The sequence below is a fragment of the Scylla paramamosain genome, chromosome 38 (assembly GCF_035594125.1).
Source record: "Scylla paramamosain isolate STU-SP2022 chromosome 38, ASM3559412v1, whole genome shotgun sequence".
Taxonomy (NCBI): Eukaryota; Metazoa; Arthropoda; class Malacostraca; order Decapoda; family Portunidae; genus Scylla; species Scylla paramamosain.
Window position 1 is genome coordinate 13758735 of NC_087188.1, and position 12500 is coordinate 13771234.

The 12500-nt window shown below is 43.8% G+C and overlaps 1 protein-coding gene across 1 annotated transcript in view; it reads left to right on the forward strand.

Moving 5' to 3' along the window:
* Positions 1-60: 60 nt before the first annotated feature.
* Positions 61-12500, forward strand: part of LOC135091838 (cyclin-dependent kinase 5 activator 1-like) — a 34514-nt gene continuing 22074 nt past the window's right edge. Inside the window, 2 exon segments of the mRNA XM_063989840.1 lie at positions 61-1558; positions 1560-1970. Coding sequence (XP_063845910.1) covers positions 1160-1558; positions 1560-1970 — 810 coding nt within the window. The 5' untranslated portion in view covers positions 61-1159.

Sequence of the window (12500 nt, forward strand, 5' to 3'; positions counted from 1 at the left end):
AGGAGGAGGAGGAGGAGGAGGAGGAGGAGGAGGAGGAGGAGGAGGAGGAGCAGTGGTGTAATTGATGCGGCTCTCAAATTGGCGTCATTAGGGAGGCTGGTGTCCCTGGTGGCCTCGGCTCGCGTCACGTTTTCTGTTGGCGGGCATCGATCGGACAGCCAGCGGCGACTGGGCACAGCAGCCCGTGCCCCGCGACCAGCCAACAAAGGCCCCCCCCGCTGTTAGTGCTGGGGCTTCTCGGGGGGTCTATCCACCCAGCCCCTGCTCCCTGACGCCGCCGCCGCCGCCGCGTGACAACAATTAATCCATGAGAAAAATCGCAGCGAGAGTGTCGGTGTTGTTTTGAGCGGTGGCCGCCAGTCGCCTGTTTGGGAAAAGCGAGGCTCCCTCCCAGGCGTTGTGGCCGCGGGGCGTGCGTGGTGCCCACTGCCAGGGGGCCGCCTCCCCGCCCGGCAGTGTCTTGGGGGCGGGCACGGCCAGGAAGCCTCGGACACGGGCCCTGAAATCCACGCCCGGAATCCCTCTGGTTGGTAACAGCTGGAATCCGAACGGGAATCGATTCCTTGCACGCGTGACGTCACCGGTAGCCATGGCAACCCCGTCCGTCCCCCGCCTGCCCTCCGCCCCCCCTCCCGTGACGTTGACCGGCGGCAGCCAATGAGGGCGCTCGGCCACGCGACGGAGGAAGGGGACCTGGAATATGATTGGGCGGGGGATTCCCAGTCTTGAAGCCTTCATTTGGAAGTGGTGGCGGTGCCGTGGTCGCCTGGAAGAGCCCGCCAGAGACTGTTGTGCTGGAATGTGCTGCGAGGACGCCCACCTGCACTAGTGGAGCCCCAGCACCCGCACAAGACCCCGCTCCGACTCCTTCAGCGCCGCCTTCAGCAGTCATGCTAGCCGCTACGAGGGCGTGAAGGAGATACACGACTGTAGGTGCTCTTTGGTGACTGCGGCAGCCATCTTGAGTGGTGACGGAGGGCTGTGTGATGGCCGGGCGTGAGTGAGACCCCGGGCCAGCCAGCATAGACGGCAGTGTTATTGTTGTTGTTGTTACCGTTGTTGTTGTTACTGTGGTGTTGTTGTTGGTGGGCGCGGCGGTGCAAAAGCCGGCAAGGTGGAGACTCCGGGTATCATCTCGTCCCTGTCGAAAGTGTTCACCATGGGGACGGTGCTGTCCTTCAGCCCCAGGGAGCAGAAGCCCTACTACGGCGACTACACCCTCAACAACCACAGCTACGAGGCCATCAACAACGTGCGCAACAAGGAGAAGGCGGCCGTCAACAATGAGAACGCCAACATCCTCAACGAGAGGAACGCCCTGGAGCGGAACTTCAAGAAGCACTCTCTGTTCATTAACGCGCTCAGCTGGAAGCGCTTCTCCAACACCAACAAGAAGAAGCTGGACAACAAGAACAAGAACCTCGCGCTGCGCCAGCCGCTGGACAACATCCACCCCTTCATAGACAACAACAAGAACATCCAGAAGGCGCTGTCCTGCTACAACATCAGGCCCAGCTCCATGGGACACCTCGACCTCGTGCGTGTCAACAACAACAATGCAACACACGCCCACAGAGAAGCTGCCCCCTAAGGCCACCCTCACCTCCGCCCCTTCCACCCACACCCACGACCTCCGCTCCGCCCTGGTGCCCGCCCCGCTGCCCGCACCGCAGCCCCCGCACCACCACCACCACCACCACCACCACAAGACCCAGCAGACCCTCGGCCCCGTGCTGGCGCCTTCGCTCTCCACCGGCAGCAACTCCTCCGGGTGCGGGTCGTCGGCCACCACCCCCACAGGCGTCAGTCCCACGAAAAAGACAGTAATCCAGGCGTCCACCTCGGAGCTGCTCAAGTGTCTGGGGCTGTACCTGCACCGCACCTGCTCCCGACTCAGGGATTTCCAGGCCGGGGACGCCGTCATGTGGCTACGCACCGTGGATCGCTCCCTGCTGCTTCAAGGATGGCAGGTACAGTCACCCACCACTGTTTTGTTATCTCTCTCTCTCTCTCTCTCTCTCTCTCTCTCTCTCTCTCTCTCTCTCTCTCTCTCTCTCTCTCTCTCTCTCTCTCTCTCTCTCTCTCTCTCTCTCTCTCTCTCTCTCTCTCTCTCTCTCTCTCTTTGTACCTATAATGATTCGTAATACCTATAATTTGTTTTGTTATCTCTTTCTCTCGTCCTTGTTAATTGTCCATGCTATATGCCCTATCTTTATTCATTGCTTCTCTATCTATTCTTTATTCACCTGTGCCCGTAACAATATGTGGTACCTGTAGCTTTGTTCTCTCTCTCTCTCTCTCTCTCTCTCTCTCTCTCTCTCTCTCTCTCTCTCTCTCTCTCTCTCTCTCTCTCTCTCCACTCAACCCCTAGCTGCACTTGTATCTGTAAAAAAATGGATATCTACGTGTTTTTTTTTGTTTTTTTTCAGTTCATTTAATCTTCTGTAATAATTTCCAGCCCACTCCAAGTAACACATGAAGTCTGACATCTGTATTTGTATTCCTGTGTCTCCCTGTAGCCTCTCTCTCTCTCTCTCTCTCTCTCTCTGACCTTTCAAATTCTCTCCTACATATTTCCTATTCCACCCACGCTGTGTTTTTGTAATATAAAGCATTTTTTTCTTTCTCTTTCTGTGCCTTTTGTGTCAGTCGTAGGTCTGTGTGTGTGTGTGTGTGTGTGTGTGTGTGTGTGTGTGTGTGTGTGTGTGTGTGTGTGTGTGTGTGTGTGTGTGTCCAGCCTTGTTGTGACTTAGCCTTTTAAAATGAAACCTTTGTAATATTACGAGTACTATCCTATTGACCTTCACTCGCTCTACCTTTACTCTCAAATGTCTGGATGAGCTCCTCTGCTTCCTTAAATGTTCATCTCTCTCTCTCTCTCTCTCTCTCTCTCTCTCTCTCTCTCTCTCTCTCTCTCTCTCTGTCCATACACAAACAGACTCACCATTTCCTAGAACAGAATATAAACACACACACACACACACACACACACTCCATGAACCAACTATTCCGTGTGTGTGTGTGTGTGTGTGTGTGTGTGTGTTGACATTTATTACCCTCACATTTTCTCTTTTTTTTTTCCCTTTGTTTCCTCTTCCCTCCCTCCTCTGCCTCATCTCATATTCCCCTCTTCTTCTTTCTTCTCCCTTCCCCTCTCCCTCCTCCCCTCTCTGTCTCTCGCTCTTTCTCTTTATCTTCCCCTCCTGCTATCATCTCTCTCTCTCTCTCTCTCTCTCTCTCTCTCTCTCTCTCTCTCTCTCTCTCTCTCTCTCTCTCTCTCTCTCTCTCTCTCTCTCTCTCTCTCTCTCTCTCTCTCTCTCTCTCTCTTTTATTGTTCTCCCTTCCTCTTCCCCTTTCATTCAACTAATGTATGAATGAATGTATATGAATACACACACACACACACACACACACACACACACACACACACACACACACACACACACACACACACACACACACAATTATTTACTAGCGTTCTTGCGTACTTTTCCGTGTGTGTGTGTGTGTGTGTGTGTGTGTGTGTGTGTGTGTGTGTGTGTGTGTGTGTGTGTTCTTTCTACCTCTTCAGATTTTAACGTAAAAAAACAAAAACAAACAAGCAAAACAAGAACGTGATTGGAAGAAGAGGTTGTTAAGAGCTCACGTAACTCCTCCTCCTCCTCCTCCTCCTCCTCCTCCTCCTCCTCCTCCTCCTCCTCCTCCTCCCCCTGTCTTCCTCTTCCTCCCCCTTCTCTTCTTCCTCCTCCACTCACCTTCTTTGTCCCTGCTTCTTATCACTGCCACTTTGTCTCCTCCTCCTCCTCCTCCTCCTCCTCCTCCTCCTCCTCCTCCTCCTCCTCCTCCTCCTTCAATACGGATATTAAGCAAACATCACAAAGACAACATTCAGGAAGGAAGCTCTTCTCCTCCTCCTCCTCCTCCTCCTCCTCCTCCTCCTCCTCCTCCTCCTCCTCCTCTTCCTCCTCTCTGTTCCTTTGAGAATAGAAAGGAAGAAACAAGAAACATCGATACGGAATAACAAGTGTGTGTGTGTGTGTGTGTGTGTGTGTGTGTGTGTGTGTGTGTGTGTGTGTGTGTGTTATTTCCTCATTCGCTCCTTTCATTGCCTAAATAGAAAACAGATAAGGACCTCTCTCTCTCTCTCTCTCTCTCTCTCTCTCTCTCTCTCTCTCTCTCTCTCTCTCTCTCTCTCTCTCTCTCTCTCTCTCTCTCTCCTCCTCCTCCTCCTCCTCCTCCTCCTCCTCCTCCTCCTTTCCGGTAATCAGATTGCTTTCCTCTTTCTCTCTTCCTTTTTACTGAAGTTAGGGTAGAATGAGAGAGAGAGAGAGAGAGAGAGAGAGAGAGAGAGAGAGAGAGAGAGAGAGAGAGAGAGAGAGAGAGGCATATCTTTCATCTCCCTTTATTCCTACGCTCTCCTCGCCTCTCCCTCTCTCCCTTTCATTGTTTCTGTTCTCTCTCTCTCTCTCTCTCTCTCTCTCTCTCTCTCTCTCTCTCTCTCTCTCTCTCTCTCTCTCTGGAGGAGAAAAAAAATAATAAAGATTAGTGTGAAGCAGAGAGAGAGAGAGAGAGAGAGAGAGAGAGAGAGAGAGAGAGAGAGAGAGAGAGAGAGAGAGAGAGAGAGAGAGAGAGAGAGAGTTCCCTTTATAATCATACAGCAAAATACACCTTTCTTTTTTTCTTTCTTTCTTTATTTTTGCTTTCATTCATTTAATTTCCGCATTTTCTTAATTTCCTTCCTATTTTCCTCCTTTTTTCCCTTTATTTTACTAGTTATTCATTCATTTTTTTTCCTTTCTTTCCCTCCTCTTTCCTTTTTTTATTCGTTTATGAAAGTTACCGCCGTGTTTCCTGTTTTTTGTTCTCTTATTCCTCCTCTTTGATTGAAAATTTCCTCTTTAATCTTTGGAGGAAAACAAACACACAAAAAAAAAAAGAAAAAAGAGCTTGAAGGGAAAAAAAGTGTCTGTGATGAGTAAGGTAAGGCGGGGGGAGGGGGAAATTGTAGGAGGGGGATGAAGGACAGACGCCAGAAGGAAATAAAGGAAATTTCTCTCTCTCTGACCAAAAAATACATGGAAAAAAAGAAAAAGAAAAAGAATAATTGAAAAAAATATATATATTCATGACATTCAAAATAACAAACCTCTGAAAAAAGGAAAAAAAGGTACAAAACAGGAAAAAAATAAAGATAGGAAACAACGAGGAGAGGGGAGAGAAAGGGAAAAAAATAGGGAGAAGGGGGAAATAATAATTGTTTGTCACGATATTGCGTCTGCCACAAAGGGAGGAAATAGGGAAGAGAGGGAGAGACGGAAGGATAAAAAGGGGAGAGAAGGAAGGGAGGAGTAAATGAAAGGAAGTAGAAGAAAATGAATGATTAGGGAAGAAAGATAGAGGGTGATATAGAAGAGGAAGAGGAAGATGCGTAGAAGAGGAAGAGGAAGAGGAAGAGGAAGAGGATGAAAGAACGATAAATAAATACAGAGAGAGAGAGAGAGAGAGAGAGAGAGAGAGAGAGAGAGAGAGAGAGAGAGAGAGAGAGAGAGAGAGAGAGAGAAACAGCATGAAGAAAGAAAGAAAATACGTTAAGGGCGATGAGGGGGAAGGGAAAAAGGGGAAAAGAAGAGGGGGGCAGGGGGGAGGGGGTTCAAGACAGGTGTGTTTGTCTTACCTTGCAGTGAGGGGAGCCAGGTAGGTTGGGGCAAGGGGGAAATATTGATGAGGGGAAGGGAGGGGAAGAGGGGCTAAAGGTTCTCTCTCTCTCTCTCTCTCTCTCTCTCTCTCTCTCTCTCTCTCTCTCTCTCTCTCTCTCTCTCTCTCTCTCTCTCTCTCTCTCTCTCTCTCTCTCTCTCTCTCTCTCTCTCTCTGATTAATTTCCTAAGTTTTAATCAAGTACTATTAACTTAACTTACCTGAATTAACCTGACTTTCCATTTATTTACCTTTCCTTCTCTTACGTTTATTACCTTCTCTTCCCTTCCCCTTTATTTGTTCTACCTTGGTATGTTTCATCTGTTTTTGTCTTTCCTTCGTTTCCCTTACGTTTCTCTGAGTGTCCTTTTATTTTTTTCTTTCCTGTACATTCACGTAACATAATCTTATCTTCCCCAACCTAATCTAAACTTATCTGAAACTAAATCTACCCTTATTGTACCTAACCTAGCCAAATCTACCCTACCCTAACCTAACCTAACTGAACCTAACCTAGCTTAACCTAACTTAACCTAACTGAACCTAACCTAACCTATCCTAACCTAACCTAACCTAACCTAACTTAACCTAACCTAACCAATTATAAACAGGTATGAGACTCGTCAACTGTTTATCTATATTAGCTCATCTTAGGCTCACTTCACGGACAGAGAGAGAGAGAGAGAGAGAGAGAGAGAGAGAGAGAGAGAGAGAGAGAGAGAGAGAGAGAGGGAGAGGGAGAGGGAGATAACTAAAATGAAATGCAAAGTTGTATTATGAATGTGTCGAGAGCAATAGCTAAATCAAATTGAACGAGGAGGAACAGGAAGAGGAGGAGGAGGAGGAGGAGGAGGAGGAGGTGAAACAGGAAGAGAAGGAGGAGTATGGTCGAGAAAGAGAGAGAGAGAGAGAGAGAGAGAGAGAGAGAGAGAGAGAGAGAGAGAGAGAGAGAGAGAGAGAGAGAGAGAGAGAGAGAGAGAGAGAGAGAGAGAGAGAGAGAGAGAGAGAGAGAGAGAGAGAGAGAGAGAGAATATAGAAAGATAACAAAACAAAAACGAATTAAATTGTATAAAATAAACAGATAAACAAACAAACATACATACATACATACAGACAGACATATACGCATAAATACACACAGCAACATACATCCATCCATACATACATACATATATAAACCCATACAAGAGCATTATCCAGCTACAATAACGTCACTACTTTCCATACAAGGTTCTGGAAACACTAACTGGACACCCCTGGAATGCTGGGTGAGCTGGAAGGACCTGGAACCTTGAATTGTATAACGAGTGGAGGAGGAGAGAGAGGGAGAGGAGAGAGTGAGAGGGGCACGAAGGGAATTACAAAGGAAGAGAAGAGGGAAGAGATGGAAGATAGGAGAAACACATTGGTGGTAATTGAAGGGGAGAGAAAGAGAGAGAGGAGAGAAGGAGAGGTTTGTAGGAGGAGAAGAAAAGGAGGAAGTGGATGAGGAAGAGGAGAGGAGATTAGGAAGGATTACAAAGATTACTTAAAGAAACATTTTGGAAATTTTATTGTTTTTAGAAGAAATATATATGTTGGACTACTACTACTGCTACTACTACTACTACTACTACTACTACTACTACTACTACTACTACTACTACTACTACTACTACTACTACTACTACTACTACTACTACTACTACTACTACACCGAAAAAGCAAAATAGAAGAAATGAGAGAGGGAAAATAAGCAAGAATGAGAGAGAGAGAGAGAGAGAGAGAGAGAGAGAGAGAGAGAGAGAGAGAGAGAGAGAGAGAGAGAGAGAGAGAGAGGGTAAGATATGTAAGGTGGAGGAAGAGCAGTGCATGACAGGAGCTCAGGTGACCCACATCGAACCGCAGGTAACGAGAGGGGCGGTGAATCAATGAGTTGGCAGGTGACTTGGTGACTCAGGTAAAGCCCGGCCAGGTGAGTGTAAGAGTTCACCTGTTTGTTGATAAGAGACGTGGAAGTAAGAGTGGTGGGGATGCAAAGAGAGGAAAGGTACTTCTGTTCTTTATATGAGCGATAGTTTTAAAGAGAAAGGTTGATTTTTTTTATTTCGTTCAGTTTTGAATGAAAATTGTGTTCTTTGAAGTTGTTATTTTTGTTTTGTTTCTTTATAACTAATTGAGATCGAGACGGAATCATTAATTTTTTATATTTCGTTTGGTTTTTGAAAATTTAAATTGTATCCTTTGAAATTATCATATATTTTTTTTTTCTTTATAACTAATAGGAATCGAAAGAGAGAAACATTAACTTTTTTTTTTTCACATTTCGTTCTGTTCTGAAAATATTAAACTTGTGTCCTTATCTGAAATTATTATGGTATTTTCCCCGTGTTCTCTTTCCTGGCGAGGTAATAGCGAGCAAGTGGAGAGAGACATTATGCGACATTCCCTCGTGAAAATGCTGAACTTATTTCCTCCTTATCTGAAATCACTGGACTGTTTTGTTTCACGTCCATGTAACGAGACAGGAGAGAAACACCGCCTACATTTTGCTCTGGCTTGAGAATATTACAATTGCTTCATTCTGACAAATAAATCGTGCCTGAGTATTTTCACGAGTCAAGAGAAATTTCATAATGCCCACAGAGGGAATGAGTGAGTTATACCAGACAACAGAGATACAGACACACTCATATTACATTGAAAACTGACACTAATGAACACTGATACCAAAAAAATACCGTTGTTTGTGGATTAATATATTTAGACCCGTAAAGAATAGAGACTCGAGAGAAAGAAACATCATTAATAATTTCTCTGTTTTGAAAATAGCAAAATGGCTTCCTACTGACAAATGTTACGTAAACAAACATTTTTTTTTATCACCCACAGGAAAACGTTGCAACACAGAACATTTTACAGTTGAGGGAAAAAAACGTAACTTAGAGGAAACAAGTAACAGGAAATTAAAGCAATATAGCGCTTTCATGCCCCTCGAGGAAATAAAATGAACGGGACACGTAAGAATACACTAGAAATTCATCTCTCTCTCTCTCTCTCTCTCTCTCTCTCTCTCTCTCTCTCTCTCTCTCTCTCTCTCTCTCTCTCTCTCTCTCTCTCTCTCTCTCTCTTTTATCATGCTTTGCTTCTCTATGTTATTTTTCTATTTTCATTCTTTTATTCTCTGTGTTCCGTATTTCTCTTTCCTTATTCTTTATTCCTATTTTTTATTTATTTATTTTTTTGCCTCTACGTCACTTCGTTCTGAGAAAAAAACGGTTTGTTCGTTTGTTTCCTCTTTTTTTTATGAATATTTTTACTCTTTTATCGCTTTTGTTCTTTATCTCTCTCTCTCTCTTGCCTTATTCTTTATTGCCATTTATTTTTTTATCATCTTTTATCTGTACGTCACTTTACTTTGTCCTGAAAAATTGCGATGTTCATTTGTTTCCTCTATTTTATCGTTTTTTTTTACTATTACGCGTTTATTTTCAGTGTCTCGTATCTCTCCTTCGTTATTCTTTACTGTTATTTTTGTTCTGTTCTCCTTGTACATCCCTTTGTGTTGTCCTGAATGAAAATGTGTGTTCATGTGTTTTCTGCCTCTCTCGTAATATTTTTTTCATTTTCACTCGTTTGCTCCTTGTGTTCTTTATCTCTACTTTCGTTATTCTTTATTATCTATTTTACTCTGCTTTGGTGTGAAATAATGTGTTGTTCATTTATTTTCTCTAATTTTGTTTTACTCTGGTTATTTTCCCTATTTTTCTTTCTCTATCGCCTCTATTTTTTTTTTTTTTTTTTTTAGTGTATTTGCTTTCATTTGTAATATTTTTGGCACGCTTATTGATTCCTCCCTTTATTGCCCTTCGCACTTATAAGTTTATTCCTTGCCCATTACGTCACGTCTCTCTTTCTCTCCCTGCCCTTAAAAACTTCCATTACGCATTTGTTGCCTGTAATGTTTCTGCCAGTCTTATTATCTACAAAATAACAAACACACGTAGATTTGGGGTATATTTTTCTTCGCAAGTACAAAGACTAGATGAAAAGATAATGTGTATGATTAAGGTTACGGTTCATACATACATGCAGACAGACAGACAGACAGACAGACAGACAGACAGACAGACATCATTACCTTTACATGTTGGTGTATTTGTTCATCTCTTGTATATCTGTCTATCTAAATCTATCTCTATCTATCTATATTTCTATTTGCCTGTATGTCTGTCTGTCTGTCTCTGTCTGTCTGTCTATCTTTATCTATCTATCTATCTATCTATCTATCTATCTATCTATCTATCTATCTATCTACTTCTCTATCTATCTATCTATCTGTATCTATCTATCTATCTATATATCGTAACTTTAAAACAACTTACATACATACACACACACATATACACACACACACACACACACACACACACATACATACACACACACACACACATACATACATACATACACACATACATACATACATACATTGTCACTGGTCCTTCAATTATCTATAAATATTGACACACTCATCTACTGTGTTATCCCTATTGTCACCTGGCGTCCCTTCCTAATGAGTGTACACCTGGCGAGTCTCCAGGTGAGTGATGACTGCCTCGTTATCACCTGCAGTCACCCCATTTGTGTTTCTTCAGGTGCCTTTTTTTTTTATTTATTTTTTTTATCTATTTTTCTTTGTAACTCAATGATTATAAGTGAGGAAAATTTAGGCCTTTTTTTTTGTCTATTTAATTTATTGCGGTTTTTGGTGTGATAAAAATTACGTTTTCCTTGATTTTCTGAGCAGTTTTATCGGTTAATTATTTTTTTTTAATCTTTTTTATCGTTAACTCAAGTGAACGAAAGCGTGAGGAAAAAACTAAGTACTTTTCATGTGTTTTCTTATTAATTTATTTTTATTTATTTATTTTTCACCTTTATCAATAATTAGTTCCTTCGATTACTGACCTAAGAAAAATTGGGACTTTTCTTCACTTTTCTTTTCCAAGTTTTTGTCTTTTTCTCAACAACTTCATTCTTAAGATTATTAGTGTGAGAAAAAAAAAAATTGGCAGTTTCCTTACGTTCTCTTTGTCTTCATCTTTTTTTTTATTATTTATTTATTTATTTTTATTTATTTTTTGTTATATAATGTCATCTTTTATCAGTACACCTTCTATTATTTAAGCGAAAAAAAAAATGAGAACTATTTTTTCCTCTTGTCAGTAACTTCGGTTTTTGACGTAAGGGAAACTGGATCAGCTGAGTGAAACTGAGGTGAATCAGGGTGGACTGGTTGGAACTGGGTAGTGGCCCTAATAAGGAACCCAGATTATACCGGATTCCTGGAACTTTCGGTCTTATAGCCTCCCTTCCACCTGCCCCCAGCCACCACCACCACCACCACCACCACCACCACCACCACCACTATCAGGTCTATTTCTATCTGCAGACTGTTAGCAACTTAACCAATTTTCAGAAGTTCTCTCTCTCTCTCTCTCTCTCTCTCTCTCTCTCTCTCTCTCTCTCTCTCTCTCTCTCTCTCTCTCTCTCTCTCTCTCTCTCTCTCTCTCTCTCTCTCTCTCTCGTAGTGAGATAAACACGTGTAACATAAACAAGAGAAGGAGGAGGAGGAGGAGGAGGAGGAGGAGGAGGAGGAGGAGGAGAAGGAGGAGGAGGAGGATGGGGAGGAGGAGGAGGAGAATATTGATTGAGTTATGGTGTCGATACAGAAAGGTCGCGCCGTTAGGGTTAAGAGAAAGCGCTTCATCTCCCGCTGAGGAACTGGAGAGAGCCGGGATCAAAATGCCAGAGAGAGAGAGAGAGAGAGAGAGAGAGAGAGAGAGAGAGAGAGAGAGAGAGAGAGAGATGTGATTCAAGTGGTGTGCTGAAAGGCAGAACCCATTAGAGGAATGACGTGCACACACACACACACACACACACACACACACACACACACACACACACACACACACACACACACACACACACACACACACACACACACACACACACACACACACACACACACACACACACACACACACACACACACACACACACACACACACACACACACACACACACACACACACACGTATATATATTTTCTTTTTATTTATCTTTTTTTCCTCATTCTTTCCATTTCTCTTTCACTTTCCTGTTTCTTCCTTTTCCTTTCCTTCTATCCTTTTTTCCTCCTTCCCTCTCCCTCTCTCTCTCTTTTCATTCCTCTTCCAAATATTTCCTCCACATATTTCTCTCTCCTTCATATATTTTTTCCCTCCATTCGTATTTTTATCCCTCCACTCTTCCCTCCTCCTTCCTCTCTATCTTTCCCTCACTCTCTCCCCTCCATTTCTTTCCTCCTTTTTCTTCCTTCCTCATATCTCCTTCCCCTCCTTTCCTTTCACTCCTTCCCCTTTCTCACTCTTTCTCTCTTCTTTTCCTTACCTCTTTCCTCTCTCACATCCTTCCATAACCCCATTCCATTTTTCTCTCCCTCCCATCCATCTCTCCCTTTTCTCCTTCCTCCCATCTGACCACACCACGTGACTGAACTCCAGGGTACACACGCACACACACACACTCATACAGGTGACGTCAGGAAATCTGCGTCAGGCCAGGCGATGTCTGTACCTTGAAAGTCAGAACCGCTCCCCTATTTAATCTCCCCCTCCTCCCTATTTATTGTCGCCTACGCGGAGCAAAATATAGTTCGGAAAGTGGGGAGGAGCTGGGAAGTTCGTAAACAGGAAAAGTTAGCGAGATCGTGTTCGTTATCGTTCAAAGGGGAAAAGATGGAGATTATTTTGTAAAGAAAG